Here is a 23971-nt window from a genome sequence, read left to right on the forward strand (position 1 = left end):
TCCTAAGGCCGCACGGGTGTGGGATCGTTGTTAATCGACCGACCCGTGACACTTAGCTCAGTGATGACCACTTTGAGACATTGTGTATAATTTTAGGTGGAGCAAACGCGCATCCCTTGGTCGATGCTCCCATTGGAGGCCAAGTTGCCCAAGTTGTGGTACCCCACACTCCTGTTGTAAAGCAGGACAAACGTCAAGAAGTGGGACCAGATCATTCTCTGTTCTACACAAGCATGCAAGACAATAATAGATAGACTTAATCTGAACGTTTTCGTTTATTAGAACTGGATTTATAAAGCATATGAAAGAAGTCTATAGGTTCAATGTCTCTGATATAATCGTAAAAATCAGAAAGTTCTACAAAGGTTTGTATGATATCATAAAATAATTCTAAAGTAAGATTGATTATATATAAAAATCTTACTAAATAAAGAAACAATTTATAAATAAAAATTAGGCTAAATAAAAAGGCGAGCATTATAGCTTACATAAAACCATAAGCAACATATAGAATTAGAAGTAAGACTACTAAACCAACCATGTAGGTGGTAAGGGCAAAACAGTAAGAAGAAGTAAGGATATATATCAAATGTAGTAAATTGCTTTAAAATAAATCACAGACCAACCATAGGCGGTTCGACCTGCTGATTGTGGGGTATGTAAATAGAATTGCAGGAAAGATATTGCGATTAATAAAAATTACTATTAAATGAGATGGAAAGATTACAATAACAGTATTGAAAGATTACAACTGAACTGCTAATATTCAAGGTATAAGTGCGAAAGTAAATAAAACACTTTATATTCTCATATCATGAGCAAGATCTGGAACACAATGAGGTTCAGGGATGCTATGGAACTTACTGGTTATAGAAGGCTAGAAAGCTTAAAGGTTTCTTGAGATTTACGATCTCTTATTCTTTAAAGAAGGGTCGAGGAAATCTGAAGAAACTTGAGAGAGGTTTTGAGGGATATGGAATTGTAAGTGAAGAATGGTCTGTCTTCTCTGAAGGAAGGAGTCTGAATATATAGGGGATAAGTACAGCGCAAGTGCCATAACTTTTGTACGGAGGACACTTAAGTGCCATTTACGAGCTAGTCGTGAGGGCCCGAAACCGCGGCTTTTACGGCCGAACAATGACCTTCCCGGTGAGGCGAGCACCACCAGCTTGAAGAGGGGGCGTCGGTGAATCATTCCATGGCCTCCGTTCGTCTCGAAATTTCCGTTTTAGCCTCCGTTGACGAAGGTAAAAATGTTTCGTAGTCACACAAACGGCTTGATAAATGTGTGACTACGAAGCATTTTTACCTTCGTCAACGGAGGCTAAAACGGAAATTTCGAGACGAACGGAGGCCATGGAATGATTCACCGACACCCCCTCTTCAAGCTGGTGGTGCTCGCCTCATCGGGAAGGTCACCGTTCGACCGGAAAAGCAGCGGTTTCAGGCCCTCACGACCAGCTTGTTAGAGGGGTTGGTCGTGAGGGCCCGAAACCGCGACTTTTTCAGCCAAACGGTGACCTTCCCGGCGAGGCGAGCACCACCAGATTGAAGAGGGGGTGTCGGTGAATCATTCTATGGCCTTCGTTCGTCTCGAAATTTCCGTTTTAGCCTCCGTTGACGAAGGTTAAAATGCTTTGTAGTCACACAGATCGGCTTGATAAATGTGTGACTACGAAGCATTTTTACCTTCGTCAACGGAGGCTAAAACGGAAATTTCGAGACGAACGGAGGCCATGGAATGATTCACCGACACCCCCTCTTCAAGCTGGTGGTGCTCGCCTCACCGGGAAGGTCATTGTTCGGCCGGAAAAGCCGCGGTTTCGGGCCCTCACGACCAGCTCGTAAGTGGCACTTAAGTAATCATTTTTTTGAAAGTTATGGCACTCTAGTGAGCCAAAAAAAAGTTATGGCACTTAAGTGTCCTCCGTACAAAAGTTATGATATTTGCGCTGTACTTATCCCGAATATATAGACAGACTGACTACTGTATGAAAAAGATTCACGAGTGGTACTGTAGCAAGCAGTAGAAAGTGCACAGTGTTACAATGAACAGACATAATTATGAAAGTTATAAAAGAGAACAAAAGGACAGTCTTCTTTCGGCGCCTTCTGTCTTTCACAATGATGGAAATTATTCAAAATCTAGACAAATCTTCAGGGGATCTTCAGGGGAATTTTCTTCTTCTTCTTCATGATCGCCCCATGGAATGCGCGGTATACCAGGGATTCCATAACAATCATCTTCGTTGGAATTTCCACTATGATGAGAGTGGGAGGAACCCGAATATTCTATTTGAGAAAGGACTTGTTTTAGCATTCCTGCTAACTACTGATGAGATTTAACATATGCTAGTTTTGACAGAACAAACCCTTTGTCGTGTAGAAATGGAGTGATATCATCAGAAGTTAAAGGATGAGATCCTCTAGAACTAAGCAATTGGGTAACAGCTTGTTCAGTAACTCTATCGAAGAACTTGAAACCATCCCACCATTTGACTTTGAAACGTCTTATTAAAATGGGGATGCCAATGTTAATGGATTTGCGATAATCAAAGTGCCAGCCTAGTACCCATGATACTCCAAAGTGATAGAAAAAGAGCATCAATTTGGGGAAATTTTTCTCATATGGAAAGGGAGTAAATTTGCTGAGGAAAAGTTCATAACTGTGTTGGACTTTTGGGTGAAGGATTTCATCAATAGGTCCAAGATGTTTCCACCATCGGATGAACCAATATGGAACTTGTTTAATATCAAAATCTTCGAAGAAAAATAGCCATGTATGAGAATTGTTGGCATTTTTTCTCCAGAAAGTATTCCACCAAGCTTGTTGGTAGTCAAAGTATGAGAAAGATGATCTGTATGGTAAAGATTCAGTCATCTTGATATCAAATTTTTTCAAAGTTAAAGGATTGGGTTTCCATTGGGAAGGGTGAATGACCCTATGAATTATGGCTGTGGAGTAATTAATATGACCTTTACCAGAAAAGTGTCGAAAAGTGACAAATTTTGTTTCTATCACTTCATTGTTTTATAAATATCATGTGGAGTATAATTAAATTTTTCAGAAAACATATTTTTTGCAAAGAGGTATGGATCTTCATTATAAAATCCATTTTCTACATTGCAAACATTTTGAAATATTGTTTTATGAAAGAATTTGGATTTTGGAGGGGTTGCCTGAGTTGGCTAAATAACCACCTCACTAAAAATTCTTTTTCCCATTGATTTTTGAGTAGCTATGGGAGAAAGATTAGGACTTACTATTGCTATTGAAGGTTGAGACTGGTTATTGAAGGCCTGTTGAAGAAGTTGTAAAGCTTCTTCGTCAGATATTTTAGTAATATCAAAGGGAGTATCTGGTTCTTGTTTGACTTGATTAGAAATAGTGGTAATATTTAATGATGGTAGAGTTGCTTGAAGGTAACTCCTGATGTTGGTTAGGCCAGAAGACTTTTTCTCTGAAGATGTTTCGGCAATTTCTTTGCCTTTGTCTCTCCTGGTGGGCTTGTTGGGAGGTTTGAGAGGTATTTTCCCAGTAAAAATTCTCTTGTGAGGAAATCTGGAAGAGAATTTAAATAACCATTTATAAATTCTATATCAAATCAAAAACAGATAGAATCGCTTGCCATCTGGCAAAGATTTGTTTAGAAGCAATATTTTGAACATCTTTTTGCAAAATATCTTTCACAGATTTGCAATCTATTCTTAATAGAAATTTTTTATTTAAAAGATCTCCTTGGAATTTAGAAATAGAAAGTACTATAGCAAGAATTTCCTTTTTAATAGTGGAGTAATTCTTTTAACAATCATTCCAGTGTTTAGAGACAAACTGAACAATTTGTTCTTTATTGTCTTTTGATTGTTTTAGAATTCCTCCATATCCAATTTCAGAAGCATCAGTTTCAACAATTTTATAAGCAAATGGATCAGCAAGATGTAAACAAAGAATTTCTTAACAGTACGCTTGATTTGTTTCACAATATTAGTATGAACCTGAGTCCAGGGTGGAGGATCTTTTTTAAGTCTCTGATGGAGTGGTTTGCAAATGATGTTGATGCGAGGAAAGAAATCAATAATATAATTTAAACTACCAAGAAATCTTTGCAATTGATTTTTGTCTCTAATTTCATCAGGAAATTTTTCAGAAAATATTATTGACCTTTCAATGGGTATGATAGTCCCTAGGTGGATGTAATGTCCTAGGAAACGTATCTTTGTTTTGAAAAGGGATATTTTAGTAGGTGAGACTACCAATCCATTCTTTTTCACAATATTGATAAAATGATTGACATGTTTAAAGTGTTTTTCTATGGATGTAGAAAATATTAAAACATCATCTATATAAACTATAATGTAATCAGAATAAGAATTAAAAATGTCATTCATTATCCTTTGGAATTCAGAAGGGGCATTTTTTAATCCAAAAGGCATGACATTCCATTCATATTGGCCAAAAGGAACAGTAAAGGCTGTCTTGTACCTGTCCTTTTCGCTAATTTGAATCTGCCAAAAACCTGATTTCATGTCAAATTTCGAAAATACTTTTGCATCATGAAGTCTATTCAACAACTCCTTTTTATTAGGTATTGAATACCTTATCCATTTTAAAGGTATATTTAAAGGTTTATAATTTATTACCAATCTTGGAACTCCCCTTTCTAGTTCAGGATTTTTGTTGACATAGAAAGCTGAGCAACTCCAAGGGGATTGGCTTTTCCTAATAAGCTTCTTCTCGAGAAGTTCTTGTATTTCTTTTTGACAGAAATTTAGAACTTCGTGATTCATTTGAGAAGGTCTAGCTTTTAGTAGGAATGTCCTTTTCAAAGAATTATGAATCATAAGGTAAATCAACTATATGACATTTTCTTGACCAAAAAGCATTGGAAATAGTTGAACATATGGAATTTCTGATTTGATTTTCAAGACTGGAAATCCTTTTATGAAGATTTGGTTTAGAGAGATTTTTGTCAATCTTTTTGTATTCAAGATCTTCTTTTAAAAATTGAAGATGGGTTTCTTTTTCTTGAATAATACAATTTATTTCAGAAATAGAATGTTCTTGAAGAGTGTTTAAATTTCTGGGCTGAGGTTTTGAAATGAAATCAAAACATATTTTCTTGCCCAAAGTTTTAGTTTCTATTCCTTTGTTAGAAACTTTAAAAGGTTAAATTAAACCAATAAAAAGTGTTCCCAAAATAATATTTTGTTTGATGTCTTTGACTAGAAGAAAAGGAGTTTTATAAGAAATTTGGTCTTTCACAACTTCAGCTTCAGGAATTTTGTAACTTATATTTAATTTATTCCATGATGCCGATTTGAGAGACTAGGAAGTTTTTTCAAAATATTTAGTTGGTATAAGACCTTCTTTTATACAATTAACATTTGCGCCAGTATCAAAAAGGACTATTGTTTCCAAAATGAATTCATTATTGACTTTTATAGTAATATTGATTAACCATTTTCTGGTTGTTATTTTAGAAAGCATCAAAAGGAAATCATTGTTAGAGGGAGAAGGAAGTTTAGAAATCTCATTTTCTTCAAAATCTTCTTCTTTTTCTTTTCCTTTTAAAGATTTTGTTTTGATATCAAAAATTTCTTGTTGCATTTTCAATTGGGCTATTTTGAGTTCTTGAATTTCTTGTTTTTATTTATTTATTTCGTGATTAAGGTCACTTATAGAAATTGGTTTAAATTCTGTTTTCTTTCCTTTACTGAGTATAGTAGAAATATTGTAAGGAGTATTTGTATGATAATCTGGTTTGGGATTTTGGAAATTATTCAAATATTTTATTTTTGTTTTCGGATCAGTAATTTGATCAATAGTTTGCAAAAGAATTTCTTCTTCTTTTGTTAGAACATTTATTTCAAAATTGGTGACATCTTCATCTTCACTTTCTAAAGTTAATGAAGAGGTTTCTAAATCACAAACATGAAGACCTTTTTCAAAACGAGATTCATCAGAAGAACTACTGTTAGACTCGGCCATTATTTGGTTGAGTTGATTGATAATTTCTTCGTCTAAATCTAACTCATTTACCTTTTTGCTAATTTTACAATATCTAGAAGTATGACCTTTTTTGCCACAATTGTAACAAGTAATGGTTTTAAATTTTTTCTTGGTCTCTTTGTTTTATCAAAACTTTCATCTTCTTTTTTCTTAGAAAATATTTTATTAAATTTTTTCTTATAGGGTTTTTTATAAGATTTCTTTTGGTCCTTTTGTTTAGAAAAACATTTTCCTGGACATTTTGACTTTTCAAAAGTTTCAAAAGATGGATCATACTGGGCACAGAAATCTCCTAATCCCTTGTTAGAGAGTTTCTGTTCCTTTTTAATCTACTTTTGAAGGCGAATGTTGGTGCACATTTGTGTACCTATTTATAAACATAAGAGGTCAATTTACCGTAAGAAAGATGGTTATATGGAATCTGGTTTCCATATTCTTCTCTTATCTTATTGCGAACTTGTTCTCCTATGAGTTTTGGTAGACCAGCTAGAAACTTTTCTTTCCAAAAAGGTTGATTACAATCTGTTCTTAAGAAAACTCTTTGTAAAAAGACTTCTTTATATTCTCGAAATTCTCCTAAAAATCTGCATTTCATATTGGCTAAGAGATATTGATTCTTATCACGTATATGAGATGGATCTCCTAGAAAATGTTGAGATATAGAAAATATTAAAGTATTGACAGCATCCTGAATAGGTTGATTATTTTTATCAACTATTCTTTGACCAAAATCATCTAATTTGTTAGCATTAAGAATTTGATTTCTTTGCTCTACAGTTAGATAATTATCCCACCATCCTTTTAATTGTCCGATAAAACAAGCTATTAAAAGGTAGGCAATAGAATGGTCGGAAGTGTCTGAAATGGTTTTATAAGTATTAGCAAGCATAACCATTTGAGTCAAAATATTTATGAAATTTTGTTCAGAAATACCATCTATATTCCATTCATAAATAGCATAGAAGAATATTTGTTCTGAGTTTTTAAAAAGGATTCTTCTGTAAGAATATCAGGAGGAGTCGCACGAGAATAATATAATTTTTGAGGATTTCTCCAAGTAATTCGGTTTACCTTAGGAATTGATTCAGTATCAGATTTATCCAAAAGATTGATTTGATTAGAAGACTCAATACAATCAGGAGTGTCTTTGACACTTAGGTTTTGTATTAGAGGAGTATCTAAAATTAAAGGATTTTTAGAATTTTAAACTGCTTTTCCTTTGAGGAGTTTTCTTCTATCCTCCAAGGCCTTAGCAAATTCAATGCTAGGATTTTTTGGAATTTCAAAATTCCTAAAGAGAGGTGGTTTTAAATCCTTTGTTTTAGAAATTGTTTCTGAAGAAGAAGGGATTTGGATTGAGCATTCTATTCTATCTAATTGTTTTCCTGTGGTGTGAATATGTTGATTTGAAAAGTTATTTTGCTCAACAATCTTTTTGATACATGTGCCATCTATTTCAGAAGCCATTTTGAAAGGAGAAGCTATAATTTCATTTTCTCAATGTTCAAATTTTATTTTTCGAAGGGGTGGATGATTGGATTCAATCATTTGCTCATTGTCTAATTTCCACCTCTAAAATTGGTCTAAAACAAAAATCTGTTTTTCTTTTAGAAATTCATTTTCAAACCAATCAAAGAAGAATAATTGGAGTTCATGTTGGTACATGTAATCATAGTATTCCTTTTTGATTTGTTTTGCTTGTTGTCCAAAATTTGTAAAGAACCAATCTCTGATTTGCTTATTTTCCAAAGAATTGAATTCTTTATTTAAAAGTATTTTATTTGGCTCAAAAGTTAATTCTAAAACATTGATCTCAAGATCTTCCATTTCAGAAGGAGTTGAATCAGGAAAATCAGGAGTGTGGAAGTGTTGATAGACCGGCCTGGAGATTCTTGACCTGTTATCTATCCCGTTGATATTTGAAAGGGGAGGAGCACTTGCATATGCTTCCTCAGGATTATTCAAAGGAATATTAGGGACAGAGTCTACAGATCTTCGAGAAGAGGTGGAATGCCAAGAAAGAATTGATCTGATGTCACGAGACCTCCTAAGAATATCAACAGATCTTCTAGAAAATTGTATAGTTACTCTTCCTTTAGGATATTGAATGATATTAGTGGGATCAGAATTTTGAATAACTCGTTGGGGAATTTGATTTTCTAATTCCCATTGATCAGAGAGTGTTATTTGATTCCAAGGAATGGTTTTAGGAATGGTAATATTGGCTTTGGAAATATCAGTTTGTAAAAGAAGAGTTTCTCTATTGGAGTTTAATTTAAAAACCTTGCTTCCAAAAGCAGAATTCATTACTTTGTAGTAAACTCTATAAACCAGTGCTATGGGAATTGAAGCTTATGCTATTGAATAATTATGAGTTTTTATTTGAAGAATTAGAGACTTTAAAATATTCTTATCTTTTAAAGAAACTGTGAAATCAGGATGACTATCAAAATGAATAGGGCCACTGCAAAGACTGGTCTCAACTGCTCCAAGAATAGATTCATAATATATATATGAATGACTCAAACTGGACAGACACCGACACTATTACATTCTTAATACACATCTTCTCCAACTAGATTTAGTATTGCCTTCGTATTATTGTGTTAGATGGAGACACCGAGCCCACTTGCTCGTAGTTTATGTTTTATTTAATTTCATTATCGAAACATATGGTCATGGAAGGCAAGTTGAGGGTGATTCTAGCGATCCCATGTTTGACGTGAGAATCAATGACTTCCCTCGAACTAATGCAGGTGAAATCCAACCTTTGGCAAGGCTTGCCCTCGTACAAAGAATTAATTCTAGCACCTTCTCTTCTCTTCTCCTCATACAAGCAACGTTTTCGGACCTGTCCTTATTCAGTCCTTCCTTCCTTCCTTATTTCTCAAGGAAGAATTGCCAAAACAGTCTTAAACCTATTGGAATTGTGCCAATTCAGTCCTAAACATTTTTTTGAGCCAATTCAATCATAAACATTTTGCATTTGTGCCAATTCAGTCCATCCAGCTAATTTTGGCCGGTCGGCCAACGCTGACGTGGCAATTTTTTAATATTTTTTTCCGAATTTTTTATTTACTTTTTCTTTTTTCTTTTCTTTTCTTTTTCCCTTTCTTTTTTCTTTTCCTTTCCCTTCATCTTCAACCTCCTGGAGACTGGCCAAAGGCGAGGGCCAGCAAGGTCGTCCCTGCCGGCCGCTGGCAAGGGCGAGCCTCACCCATCCCTGGCAAGGCTCGACCTCATGAGCAACGGCAAGGACGGGCCTCGCCATTGAAAACCTACACCCCACAAGCAAGGAATCCTCCCGAGTTTTGTCCCCAACTTGGGTGGTCTCTGTCTTCAACACATCTCGTACAAGCTCGGATGGGGAAAATTGTCCAACCCATTTCAAATAAACTCAATTTGCAAAACGTGAAAATGTTTAAGACTCAATTGGCACAATTAAAAAGTTTAGGACATTCTGATAAAAAAAATTAGGACGGAATTGGCAAAAATACAATAAATTTAGGATTTTTTGAAAAAAAATTTATGGTCAAATGTTAACGTTGTGGAGCTTGTGGCGGAGGTTTTGTCTGTGATACTTCGCACTGCAGTGTGAGCCCGGGTTCTTTTGTTCTGCTCCCAGCTGTGCTCCCAGATTTTCTTTCGCGTGTATCGACTCCATGCCATGGGAGTCTTCGGTTTGCCTGCTTTAGTCCTCTTCATCCACTCCTTTTCAAAAGGATTGATTGAGTGAGTGAGTGATCGAGCTAAAAATGGACAGGCAAGACATGTGATCGCGCGAAACACATGTCTCGTGTTTCTCGCTCAGGATTATTGATTCGTTTCAAGTAGTATTACCGTAAAAAATTAATACTTTTGGCTGGACGTGCTAGAAAAAGGTAGCACTTTAAGTTCATGCCAATTTATGTCGATTCCAAATTATGGACGTGTCACGCGTGTCTCGCTTGAGATTATTGATTCGTTTCAAGTCATGTTACCGTAAGAAATTAATACTCTTTCCGTGAATTGTTCGAATCCCTATGTTCTTATAGGCGTTAAGTTCAATGCAGGAGCCTTTAGGTCTATTGTGTCAATGGGTATCAAACTCCGATTAACGATTGAAAAACCGATGAGTGCGACGTAGCCTGGACGATAAGTGATAAAGACAAATCACAAAAAAGAGTGTTTTTTTTTTTTCAGATACCACCGGGGCTTGAATCATGACCAAAATTAAGAGGGACAGAGAGAAGTAACGAAAAAGGAGGAAAATGGGACCCACGAGAAACAATAAAGAAGAAAACAAACGGGACACCACAAACAAACAAAAAAATATGCTTAAAAAAGATGGGACTCATAAAGATTAATATTATCAAAACACTATGATATGAAATATTTTAGCTATGGTAAGAGTGGAAAAAGTTTTTGAATTGAATAGATAAATAATGCATTTATTCGTGTATCGAGCCCCGTCAGTCCCGACGGAATCAAATCCATTAACAACCGTAGACTTCAAATTATGAGTATTATTTATTTAGTACAACAAATTTCTCTTTCTGACTTAATTTCCAAATAAATGCATTGACTCGTATATTTGAACTACTTTATCTGTTCTTCTCAATTTTTAAACAATAAGATAAATAGAAAGAGATTTAAGTTCGGGAAAGATAATAGAAATAGATTTCAAGAATATTTATTTTATCTATTTATTGATCAAATACATTTGAGAATACATTTGAAGATACTTTCTAATTTTTCGTTCTTGGATCATTAATAAGTGATTGACGTTTGGGGATGACAAATTATTAAACTGATGATAATTGGACAATGCCGATGACGGTCATGGATGAGCGTCGGCGTTGCTCGCGAGCCGCTCGTCCCGAGCAATCGCAACGCAATGGAAAATGATAACTATGGAACGAGCATTTCTTCGAAGGAATCCCTCCTTCGTCCGTGGCGGGGGGGAGAACGACACGATGGTCGGGTTCTGGAGCGCAGCGAGGTTTGGTCGACAGGCTTCCCCGTCGAGGCGTTGTACGAGAGGGTTGAGGAGGTGGAGGTTCTCGAGAAGTCCGATGGCCGGCGGGGATCGGGCCCTCGACCTGATTGTCAAAGAGAGATCCGGAGCGCGGAGCTCGACAGCACCGAAGACGGTGTCCGGGAGGGACGGGTGCCGCGTCGAGGGAGTCGTCGGAAAGGTCGAGGGTGCGCAGGTATGTGAGCATGCTCGTGTCGGAGGGGATCGAGCTGGCGAGCCAAGCCGCGAGCCCCCGGAGGGAGGGAGAGGCCGCGGTGTCGTTACCGAGGGGGCGCCGCCGCACGTGACGCCGGACCACGAGCACGGCGCGCCGCCGCCGCCGCCGTAGCTCCAGGTGGCGAGCGCGTCGACGGAGGAGACACGAGAAAATATCGGGTACCTCTCGAAGGAGACAGCTTCGTCCGCGGCCTACAAGACGAAAACAAAGAAAAACAATTGGAGAAGAGAGAGACTAACGAAGGAGAGAAAAAAATTTGACAACAGGGTCTGCGTGTGCGACACATGTCGCGTTGTCGCATAGTGAGTGGGACACGTGAACGGATAACGTGACATCACTATGGTACCTAACATTTTCTTATATACGATAGAAGGGCCGATTGACACCCGCTTTTATGGACTTTTCTCTGGTGCATTTTCTAAATTACTATGCTAAGCTTGTGACAATGGGAATGCAATTTCAATTTCTCGATCTCCATAAGTACTTAAAATTTTCTGAAAAAATATATTACAAAATGCATCTCATCTTTTACCTAACGATCACTTACGTATCTCTCCCTTTAACAATATCAAATGTATATACCTGACTATTACTTTTGAGATCACTACACATTCTCATCAGTTATTCTTGCACCACCATTATAAAATTGTCGATTTTGTTTTCCAAATATATCCATCCTCAAATCTCAAATTCTCACAACCACCCAAAACACTCACAACCAACTACAAGCTGAATCACTCAAAAGCTAAGTAAAATGGTAAATGAATTTACAATGAGTGACTATTTCATTTTTTCAATATGAGGTTTTATTTAGAGATATGTAAATGATATTTGCAAGAATAGAGATATATAAGTGACCATTAAATTAAAAATGAGATATGGTTTTTTTTATATTTTTCTAAACCTTCGATCTACTCATAGTGGTGAACTTTTCGTCTTTTTTCCGATATTTCAATGCATATGTCATCTTCAATCTCATCTTTGGATAGTGTCACACAATCTCTTCCTTTATGTGGTTAAGGGAAATTTACCTAAAAAGTCGTAAACATATTACACTTTTACCAATTTAACCATAAACCTTTTAATAATGTCAATTGAGTCCTAAACATTTTCACGTTTTGCCAATTTAGTCTAGTTGTGCCATGTAAGACGGTCGACATCCACATCAGCGATTTCTACCAAAATTGATCGGATTGACTCAATTGGCAAAACGTAAAAAAATTTATGACTCAATTAACACAATTAAAAAATTTGGAACTGAATTAACAAACGTGCAATAGATTTAACAGTTTTTTTGATAGTTTTCCAGCTTTGTGGTTAATGGTAATAATTTTAGGTATCATCTAACAAATTTAATTTGCTCTTGTCGCGTTGGCCGACGAGAGATATTTTCTCTCTCACCCACGATTTTCATCCGACGTCATATGTCCATATCTGGCTCGATATCAGGTCATGCATGTTCTGTCCACAAACTCATGCTTTTGGTCTAGAATGGATACAAAACAAAAGTCACCGTTGGAGTAGAAAAATAGGCATTGCATGCAAGTGCACAAAACTCAGATTGTTACCAGCAAATCGCAGCATCCCACAATCGATTCCTGCAGTCCCATGGACATCCCTCAGGAAATGCATGTCGTTCTGGCTGTAGTTTTTTCCCTCCTGGTGCTCCGCATCGTTCACCATCTTGTCAAATCCGACAACGAAAAGACCGCCGGAAGCCAAACCCCGGAACTGCGCGGGGCGTGGCCTCTGGTAGGCCACCTCCACCTCCTCTGGGGCCCGGGGCCGGCCTTCCGGAAGCTCGGGGCAATGGCCGATGCACTCGGGCCTGTGTTCTCGCTACGGCTCGGCGTCCACCGCGTGGTCGTCCTTAGCAGCCGGGAGGCCGCCAGGGAGTGCCTCACCACAAACGACCGCGCGCTCGCCTCGAGGCCGGACATCGCGGCGGGCCGGTACATGGGCTACAACAGTGCTGTGCTCGGGCTCGCCCCCTACGGCCCCTACCTCCGCCTCATCCGCAAGATCGCCACCCTCGAGCTCTTCTCGAGCCAGCGCCTCCAGGCGCTGCACCCCGTCAGGAGCTCCGAGGTCGATGCCCTCACCAAGGAGCTGTGGCATCGACCCGCCAGCGGCGGAGTGGAGATCGGCGAGAAGTTGGAGCACATGACGTTCAACATGAACCTGAGGATGATAACCGGGAACAGGTACGAGGACGAGGAATTCGAGGAGGTCGGGTCGGACGCGTGGAGGTTCAAGAAAGCGATCCACAAGGCCCTGTATCTTTGCGGGGTGTTCGTGCTCTCGGACGCGATTCCGTGGCTGGAGTGGCTTGATTTTCAGGGGCACATGAGGTCCATGAAAGAGACGGGCCGAGAGCTCGACGCCGTGCTCGAGAAGTGGCTGAGACAACACGTTGAGAAGAGATCAGAGAAAGGGATCCGAGCTGATGGTGGTCACGCCGATTTCATGGACCTTCTGTTGGAGAGCCTGCCCGAGGACGACGTGGTGTTTGGCCACGAGCGTAATGACATCATCAAAGCCACAGCTTTGGTATTAGTTTCTGCGTTCAGTTATTATTGTTTCGTAAATACTTTGAGATTATACCGCATGAACAAATATATTTGCTTGATGCAGCCACTCCTGATTTAAAAGTCTGAAAAACTTTTCTGGACCTCGTCTAGGGAAGACGAGTCTTCAACTCCGGCACTGTTCATGAAAAAATTATTTTTGTGATTCTCTATATACTGAAAAAAACTGTACTTTCTTAGATTTTATGAGTCGTATGGAAGAAATCTTGTTGACTGTTTAAACAAGTCAATTATCCCCTCATGTTCTTGAATCCGCTTATCAAGCGTCCACTGAAGATTGGCGATCGCATCCATGTATGATTCTCAGTTTACTTCTCCGTTATGACACCTCTCTCTCTCTCTCTCGATCTGCAGATCCTGATGCTAACTGGGACAGAGAGCACATCCATCACAATTACATGGGCACTCTCCCTCCTCCTCAACCACCCGGCCACACTCAAATCCGCCCAGCAGGAGCTCGACACCGTCATCGGACGAGACGAATGGGTCCGAGAGTCCGACATTAGCAATCTCAAATACCTCCAAGCCATCGTCAAGGAGACCCTCCGCTTATACCCGCCAGCTCCCTTGACGGGGATCAGAGAAGCCATGGAGGACTGTCACATCAGCGGCTGTCATGTTCCCAAGGGCACTCGAGTGCTCGTCAACATTTGGAAGTTACAAAGGGACCCTCGGGTCTGGCCGGAGCCCGACACGTTCCGGCCGGAGCGGTTCTTGGAGGAGCACAAGGAAGTAGACCTGAGAGCTCAGAACTTCGAGTTCATTCCGTTTAGCTCGGGAAGGAGGTCTTGCCCGGCGGCCACACTCGGGTTGCAGGTAAGAATCGCTTCTGGCATGATTCTCACGCTTCTATGAGAGGACGAACTCAAGAGTGACAAAAAATTAACATTGTTCTGGTAATCACGCGATTGACTAGAATTGGACTTAGATCAATGGTCGGGTCGGATACATGACCTAAATATCCTTGATTCGGCCCGTCTATGAACCGGGCATGGGCGAGGCTGTGAGGGCCTACATTAGCGGGCTTGAACCAAGAAAGAAAATGCTTAAGCAGGTTCGTTATATTGTGCTCCGAGCCTTATTGGCTCGAGTATATGTCTGATAGGACTCAACGACTCGGAGGACCACATTCTAGTCTAATATGAATACATAAACTCGATTTTGACACGTGAATACGAATTGCAGGTGGTTCAATTCACACTAGCACGGATCCTTCAGGGATTCGAGGTGACATTGGAACAGGGGGCGAGGGTGGACATGGAGGAAGGGCCAGGCATTTCCCTGCCCAAGGTGAACCCACTCCGAATTGCGCTCAAGCCACGCCTTCCGCTTCATCTCTACGAGAGCCTCTAAAGTGGAGGGGATAACAATAATATGATCCAGCTTATTTATGATAATTATGAATACCTCCCTTGTTGTAATGATTATCGTTTAGTATTTCAATGTAATCAAAGAAAATGGTTCCTTTTCCTTTTTTCTCTTCTTTTTTACGCTGGAATGTATAATGAATAATGGACTAAATAAAAAGGATGTTGTGAAAAAGCACCAGGGCCTCGTAAAAAAGTATCAATTTTACTTTGTGATTTGTGTTTTTTTTTTTATGTACCACGTGTTAGAAAGAGACATTTATTCGAATTTTCGATGTCCTTTAACATGTACTGGAAAATTGTTCTTCCTATCTTTAGGTTCTTATTGAGTGCAAAAAGATATTTGTTAAGAAGGATCCTAAGTAAAATGGGTTTTCCATTAGGGAAAAGACTACCAAAAACCTCAAACTATGCCACTTGTAACAAATTTACCCTAAACTTTTTTTTGTGATACGAAAAACCCCAAATTATGCCACTTGTGACACATTTACCCCACTATACTTTGACAAATTATTCAACTCATTTGACAAATTTCCATCTACAGAGATGAGCTCCGAATAGATACTTGCAATGCCATCTGCTATTGCAATCACCAGATCTTCTAAAATGGAAATCCCCTGTGAGACAAACAAGCAACTGTTGTAATAGCAATCCTTCCTGCCAGTCCATTGAGAGAGGTATTAGAATGGCGTCCAAACAGTTCTGCAAATGAAGTGCTATGAAAAGAGATAACATTAATGATGGGGAAAGGCTGCACCGAGTGTTGTAAAAAAGCAAGGCAGCAGGAAGCAAAGAAGCATGTATAGCTTGCAGTAACACCATGACATGTCCAGAAGGGAGAAAAACAGAGAGAGCGCATTGGGATTACCCTGCCATACATGTGAAGGAAAACAAGATATACAATCTTTATCTATGTTAATGCCTTCCAATGACATATTACTTCGCTTCCAGGTTCATAATTATGGAACATAGCAAATTGGAACTGTAAGCAGTTAATCATCGGCAGATATTGTTATTTGGTATAAGATGTCCCCATTATTTTCTCTCTCTCTCTCTCTCAATATATATATAGTTATTTGGTATTAAAGATGTCCCCATTACCTGTAAAGTCCACGAGTCCACACAACTGTCAACAAGACGATATACTGAAGCCTATCATAACCCATAAAGTTTAAGACATCTTCCTTAAGCCAGTAAAACCACCCACATTAAAAGAGTTCGAGATTATGTTTTTAACTTCATCTCAGGTTCCAGGAACCAGCAGTCTTAGCTAGTTCGCGTCTTTCATGAACTAGCTACTCCATGTTAGCGGTTTCAAGTATGCTTTCGGTTTAATTTCATTAAATACTTGAACCAACAGAGAGCGCCATCTACCTGAGAGAACCAAACTTTAAAAAGCAGAGTAATAATTATGCAAAAAGATCCTCCTTGCCCAATCTCCTGATCTTCTGAAGTACGGCGCTCTGTCCTTCTAATTTCTGGAGAATCAAAGTAACTAGTGCCTGACAAGATGAAGAATGGGGCGTCAATCAACATGAAAGTTAAACATGAGAATATACCCATGCAAGCAGATGAGAGTGCATGTCTACCCACACCGAGTTGAATAACTTGGAAGGCACCTCTTTGACATCGCTGCTTCTTTCAGAAAGTTTATTGTCTAGCCAAGCCACACACACGGGGCGAGAGGAACTCTGTATGATTTCAGAAAACAGAACCAACCAATCTTCCAGAGTCCCATTTTGAAAACCTTCTGGGATGCTGTTCACCTGCAAAAATATATAACATTGGTGAATCCTTCGGTCACAACACAGCCACATATTTCAGCTAAAATAGCGACTTCCAGGAATTGCAGAGTGACTTGAGACTACTGACTGTAGCATAATGTGACAAATAAGAAGTCAAAGCCGGCATTGGGGTTGGGCGAGGGCGACCCTCGCCGGCGTCGGGCGAGAGTCGCCCTCGCCGGACGAGGGCTGCCCTCGCCGGCTTCCCTCTGCCATGGCCGGCGGAGGGAAGAGAGAAGAAAGGAAAAAAAAAATAAAAAGGAAAAAGACGAAAATGCCCTTGGGCCAAAGTATTGTGAGATAAATGTATCACAAGTGGCATAATTTAGATTTTTTCGTATCACAAAAAATAGTTCAGTGTAAATTTATCATAAGTGACATAATTTAGGGTTTTTGATGGTATTTTCTCTTTCCATTAAAAGGTTAGACGGTCTTCCAGATAGATGAAATTATCAACCGGTCTTAGCGCATCCGATCTATGGGTCAAGAGGACAATTTTTCGCAGAAAAGGTTGTTAACGCATGGAGAGACTTCCAATGTACCATTACTCGGGTCATGAAAATAGTATCATCGAGCTAGCTCGCGAGTCGTGTGTGCACGTCCGCCCGCAAGCAACGCAGATTAGATTCACTCCGTACTCATCAATTCAAGGACGAGATGGCACAGTCCAGTCTCTGATAATTGCCCGTTTTCCCCTCCACTCCAGTGACTTGAATCGTGAAGTTTCGTAGCTAATATCTTCTTTATCACATCATCGAATTCCCTAGTCCTCCGGATGATATGCAAATCCGGCTGGCTCGCGTCTACTGGGCCTGAAGCGATTGGGCTGATCCCGAGGCTCACGGGGAGTGCCGAACCTGCACACCACAAGCAAGGAAGCCTCCCCAGTTTTGCCCCAACCTGGGTTGTCTCGGTCTTCAACGCATCTCGTACACGCTCGGATGGGAAAAATTGTCAGGCCAATCTGGTCGGACGGACTAAATTAGTAAGACGTGAAAAGATTTAAGAATGGACATTCTGATCATAAAAAAATTTATAACATAATTGATAAAAGTATAATAAATTTAAAATTTTTTGGATAATTTTTTTATAGTTGGTTGTTAATGTTGTGGAGCTTGTGGTGGAGGTTTTGTCCGCGTTACTTCGTACAGCGGGGTGAGCCCGGGGTACTTTTGTTGTGTCCCAGCAGTGCTGGATGATTTTCTTTTGCGTGTATTGATCTCCGTGCCATGGGGCTGTTGGATTTGCCTTCTTGAGTCCTCACCATCCACTCCTTTTCTAAAGGATTGATTGATTGATTGAGTGAGTGATCGAGCCAATAATGTACGGGCGACACATGTGATCGTGTGAGACACGTGAGGCGGCTGAAAGACGGTAGCACTTTAACTTCATGCCAATTTATGCCGATTATGGATTATGGATTCCGTGAGACATGTGCCTCGCTTAAGACATGTGTCTCGTGTGTCATGCATGTCTTGCTTGATATTATTGATTCGTTTCAAGTCGTGTTACTGTAAGAAATTAATACTCTTTGCTAGACATGCTAAAAATAGCACCTTAAGTTCATGCCAATTTATGTCGATTCCGGATTATGGATTTGTGTATAAGCTATATATAAAATAAGTGGAATTTTAGATAAGTGCATTTTTAAAGAAGGAAATAACACTAAATAAGATGTGGACAAGCATGTTTCAAACTAAGTTGCAATTTTTATTATGATAAAAATTTATCGAATATCTAGTGAAGTTTATTCAAGTAATAAAATAAGTTATTGCTCATATTATTTTAATCTGTTGTTGAATTGAATGGATAAATAATTCATTTATTCGAGTAATTAACAATGCTATACTTCAAATTATGAGAATTATCTATCTAGTACAATGGATTTCTCTTTCTGACTTAATTTCCAATTAAATGCATCAAACTCATATATTTGAACTACTTTGTCTATCTCTGTTTTTTTTTCAATTTAAAATCAATAAGATAAATAGAAAGATATAGATGTTTGGAAAAGACAATAGAAATATATTTCAAGATATTTTAATTTATCTATTTTGTTGGTCAAATACATTTAAAAATACATTTGAAGATATTTTCAAATTTTTCGTTCTTGGATCATTCAATAAGTGATAAACGTTTGGCGATGCGGCACAATTTATTCCGTAAGGCATGCTAGTGTGGCAATGAAAGAGGTAAAGTTAGGTTCCACGTGGTGAGCACGAGAGCGAATATTCTCTCAATTCTGACTTAAACTAAATATGATAGACGAGCCAATTGACACCCACTTTTTTGAACTTTTCTCCGATGCATTTAATTTTTTTCTAAACTACTACGCTAAGCTTGTGACAGTGGGAATGCAATTTCAATTTCTAGATCTCGATACACACATAAAAACTTTTGGAAAAAACTTTAAAAATGCATCTCGTCTTTCACCTAAGGACCACTTATATAAATATATATATATATACTTTTAAAAATATCAAATACATGCCTGACTTTTACTTTGGAGATCACGTTACGCGTTCTCGTTAGTTATTCTTACGCCCCATCATAAAAATGTCGATTTTGTTTTCCAAATATACCCATACTCAAATCTCAAATTCTCATGCCAATCCAAAACACTCGCAACCAACTACAAACTGAATCGCTCAAACCCTACTTAAAATGCTAAAAAGAGTTTACAATGAGCGACTATTTGGTCTTTTCAAAATGAGGTTTTATTTAGAGATATTTAAATGGTATTTGCAAGAACATAGATATATAAGTGACCATTAAATTAAAAATGCAGTATGTTTTTTTTGTATTTTTCTAAACTTTCAATCTGCTCATCGAAAATGTTTGACCCACTCTTAGGGGCAAACTTTTTGTCTTTTTTTTTTTTATATCCGAATACATATGTCACCTTCAATCTCATCCTCAGATCAAGTCGCACGGTCTCTTCCTTTGAGTGGTTAAGGGAAAATTATCAAAAAAATTCTAAACTTATGGCACTTTTGCCAATTCAGTCATAAATCTTTTAATTGTGTCAATTAAATCCTAAACATTTTCACATTTTGTCAATTGAGTCTCTCCGGCCAATTTTGACCAGAAATCATTGATATAGACGCTAGCCGTCCCACGCGGTATGGCCGGCGCTAACATGGATAATTTTAATAATATTTTTTGTAAAATTTATTATCTTTTCTTTTTTTTATTTTCTTCTCTTTTCTTTTTTTCTTTTTTTTAACTATGGCTGGTGAAGGGGCTCGTGGTCCTTACCCGCACTCGCCGGCCACAGTTAAAACAAAGAAAAAAAATAAAAAATTAATTAAAAAATTCGAAAAAATATTAAATTATTATCACAACTGTCTACGTCAGCGCCAATCATGCTACGAAGAATGTCTAGTATCTATGTCGGCGATTTCCGGTCAAAATTGACTGGATAGATTCAATTAGCAAAATGTGAATATGTCTAGGATTGAGGACTAATTTTTCCGGGTGGTTAATGGTCATAATTTTAGGTACTATCTAACAAATTTGCTCTTGTCAGTGATGACCGCCGTATCATAGGATCCGTCTAATCAAAAGGGTATTGTCTCACCCACGTTTTTCATATAATGTCACTTGTCCGTATCTAGCTCGACATCACGTCATGCATGTTCTGTCCACAAACTCATGCATTTGGTCTAGAATGGATACAAAACATAAGTCATCGTTGGAGTAGATAAATAGGCATTGCATGCAAGTGCACAACACTCAGATTGTTACCAGCAAATCGCACCATCCCACAGTCGATTCCTGCGGTCCCATGGACATCCCTCAGGAAATGCATGTCGTTCTGGCTATAGTTTTTTCCCTCCTGGTGCTCCGCATCGTTCACCAACTTGTCAAATCTGATAACGAAAAGACCGCCGGAAGCCAAACCCCGGAACCGCGCGGGGCGTGGCCTCTGGTAGGCCACCTCCACCTCCTCTGGGGCCCGGGGCCGGCCTTCCGGAAGCTCGGGGCGATGGCCGACGCGCTCGGGCCGGTGTTCTCGCTCCGGCTCGGCGTCCACCGCGTGGTCGTCCTTAGCAGCCGGGAAGCCGCCAGGGAGTGCCTCGCCGCGAACGACCGCATGCTCGCCTCGAGGCCGGACATCGCGGCTGCTAGGCACATGGGCTACAACCGTGCCCTGTTCGGGCTCGCCCCCTACGGCCCCTACCTCCGCCTCGTCCGCAAGATCGCCACCCTCGAGCTCTTCTCAAGTCAGAGCCTCCAGGCGCTGCGCCCCATCAGGAGCTTTGAGGTCGACGCCCTCACCAAGGAGCTGTGGTGTCGACCCGCCGGCAGCGGAGTGGCGATTGGCGAGAAGTTGGAGCACATGACGTTCAACATGAACCTGAGGATGATAACCGGGAACAGGTACGAGGACGAGGAATACAAGGAGGTCGGGTCCGACGCATGGAGGTTCAAGAAAGCTCTCAACAAGTCCTTATATCTTTTCGGGGCGTTCGTGCTCGCGGACGCGATTCCGTGGCTGGAGTGGCTTGATTTTCAGGGGCACGTGAGGTCCATGAAAGATACGGGCCGAGAGCTCGACGCCGTGCTCGAGAAGTGGCTGAGACAACACGTTGAGAAGAGATCAGAGAAAGGGATCCGAGCTGATGGTGGTCACGCCGATTTCATGGACCTTCTGTTGGAGAGCCTGCCCGAGGACGACGTGGTGTTTGGCCACGAGCGTAATAACATCATCAAAGCCACAGCTTTGGTATCAAGTCCTGCGTTCACCTATCGTCATTTCTTATCTAGTTTGAGATTATACAGCATGAACAAATACATTTGCTTGATGCAGTCCACCAAATCTCACATCAATTATCCCCTCATGTTCTTGAATCTGCTTGTCAAACATCCATTGAAGAATTGCGATCGCATCCATATATGCTTCTCAATTTGCTTCTTCACCATGACACCTCTCAGTCTCTCTCACTTTCTCTCTCTCTCGACCTGCAGATGCTGATACTAACTGGGACAGAGAGCACATCCATCACGACTACATGGGCACTCGCCCTCCTCCTCAACCACCCGGCCGCACTCAAATCCGCCCAGCAGGAGCTCGACACCGTCATCGGACGAGACGAATGGGTCCAAGAGTCCGACATTAGCAATCTCAAATACCTCCAAGCCGTCTTCAAGGAGACCCTCCGCTTATACCCACCAGCTCCCTTGACGGGGATCAGAGAAGCCATGGAGGACTGTCACATCAGCGGCTGTCATGTTCCCAGGGGCACTCGAGTGCTCGTCAACATTTGGAAGTTACAAAGGGACCCTCGGGTCTGGCCGGAGCCCGACACGTTCCGGCCGGAGCGGTTCTTGGAGGAGCACAAGGAAGTAGACCTGAGAGCTCAGAACTTTGAGTTCATTCCGTTTAGCTCGGGCAGGAGGTCTTGCCCGGGGGCCACACTCGGGTTGCAGGTAAGGATCGCTTCTGGCATGATTCTCACGCTTCTATGAGAGGACGAACTCAAGAGGGACACAAAAATTAACGTTGTTTTGGTAATCACGCGATTGACTAGAACTGGACTTAGTTCAATGGTCGGGTCGGGTCAAGTCCTTGACCTAAATGGTCCTCGATACGGCTCGTCTGTGAACCGGGCCTGGGCAAGGCTGAGACGACCTATATCAACGGGCTCAAACCAAGCAAGAAAATGCTTAGGGCAGGTTCGTTATACCGCGTTTCGAGCCTTATCGGCTCGAGTATATGTCTGACGGGACTCAATGACACGTAGGACCCACATTCGAGCCTAACTTGAATACATAAACTCGACTTTGACACATGAATACGAATTGCAGGTGGTTCAATTCACACTGGCACGGATCCTTCAGGGATTCGAGGTGACATTGGAAGAGGGGGCGACGGTGGACATGGAGGAAGGCCCGGGCATTGCCCTACCCAGGGTGAACCCGCTCCGAGTTGTGCTCAAGCCACGCCTTCCGCTCCATCTCTACGAGAGCCTCTAGGTGGAGGGGATAATGATAATATGATCAAGCTTATTTATTATATGATTATGAATACCTCCCTTCTTGTATTTTATTTTCGTTTAGTATTTCAATGTAATTGAAGAAAATGGTTCTTTTTCCATTTTCTTCTTCTTTTTACCTTGGAAATGTGTAATGAACAATGGACTAAATAAAGGGGATTCCGCTAAACTAGCTCCATACAGCACTGGATAAAAAAGTACTAATTATACTTTGTAATTTGTGTTTTTTTTTAATTCATGACCCGTTAGAAAGAGACATTCGTTCGATTTTTCGATGTTCCTTAATGTGTACTAAAAAATTGTTCTTCCTATCTTTATGTTCTTATCGAGTGCTATCAAAGATATTTGTTAATAGGATCCTAAGTAAAATGGGTTTTCAATTAAAAGGTTGGACGGTCTTGCAAATAGATAAAATTATCAACCCGTCTTAGCGTATCGGATCTGTTGGTCAAGAGGACAATTTTTGTAGAAAAAAGTTGTTAACGCGTGGAGACACTTCCTAACTGCTAGCTTCCCGGTGGGGCTGCAATGAATGACTCGCTGACCACCATCGCAAGTGGGGTGTTGCTAGCACTATGAGAGTAAAAGCATGTTGTAAATCACAAATTCTTGAAAGAGTAGACCTCATTATAATTTTTAATTATTAGTTATTTATTTTTTTGTAATCCAGAACTTGCGGTTAATCTCATAGTAGATTGAGGACAGTCACCTAATCATTTCTCATTCGAAATAATTTTGGCTCAAACCAAATATTTCGTAGTGGGTTTAGGATCCTTATAATAAGGCCCGAAAAAGGCCGCTAGCGCTGCTTACCCTTGTTAAGGAGGAAAAAAAAAAAAAGAACATGTGATGTGGCTAATTATCAGCACGTGCGGCATTTGAAGTGCTTAAATCAAAGCCATTTAACAAAAGATGTTGGCCATTTTATTTAATAAATTCGAGCTACCATCTCTAGGACGGGGCCGTATGCACAAGGCCCATGATCAATG

The 23971-nt window shown here is 40.0% G+C and overlaps 2 protein-coding genes and 1 long non-coding RNA gene across 3 annotated transcripts; 2 read left to right on the plus strand and 1 right to left on the minus strand.

Annotated features, from left to right (window-relative positions):
* The first annotated feature begins 12772 nt into the window (after positions 1-12772).
* LOC115690571 (dimethylnonatriene synthase-like) lies at positions 12773-15374 on the plus strand. Its single transcript, XM_030616970.2, has 3 exons — positions 12773-13794; positions 14187-14648; positions 15018-15374. The coding sequence occupies exons 1-3, from the start codon at positions 12784-12786 to the stop codon at positions 15183-15185; spliced, it is 1641 nt and encodes a 546-aa protein (XP_030472830.2). The 5' UTR covers positions 12773-12783; the 3' UTR covers positions 15186-15374.
* Positions 15375-15717: 343 nt separating this feature from the next.
* Positions 15718-17114, minus strand: LOC115690560 (uncharacterized). Its single transcript, XR_008817159.1, has 3 exons — positions 16819-17114; positions 16574-16701; positions 15718-15856 (listed from the first exon to the last, which is right to left on the minus strand). It is a non-coding gene; the product is annotated as an uncharacterized LOC115690560 (long non-coding RNA).
* Positions 17115-20695: 3581 nt separating this feature from the next.
* Positions 20696-23151, plus strand: LOC115690531 (dimethylnonatriene synthase-like). Its single transcript, XM_030616890.2, has 3 exons — positions 20696-21712; positions 21955-22416; positions 22795-23151. The coding sequence occupies exons 1-3, from the start codon at positions 20702-20704 to the stop codon at positions 22960-22962; spliced, it is 1641 nt and encodes a 546-aa protein (XP_030472750.1). The 5' UTR covers positions 20696-20701; the 3' UTR covers positions 22963-23151.
* The last annotated feature ends 820 nt before the right edge of the window (positions 23152-23971 follow it).

Source organism: Syzygium oleosum, unplaced genomic scaffold (genome assembly GCF_021117445.2).
Source record: "Syzygium oleosum isolate NSW1041296 unplaced genomic scaffold, Sole_v2.1 Sole_v2.09, whole genome shotgun sequence".
NCBI classification, from domain to species: domain Eukaryota; kingdom Viridiplantae; phylum Streptophyta; class Magnoliopsida; order Myrtales; family Myrtaceae; genus Syzygium; species Syzygium oleosum.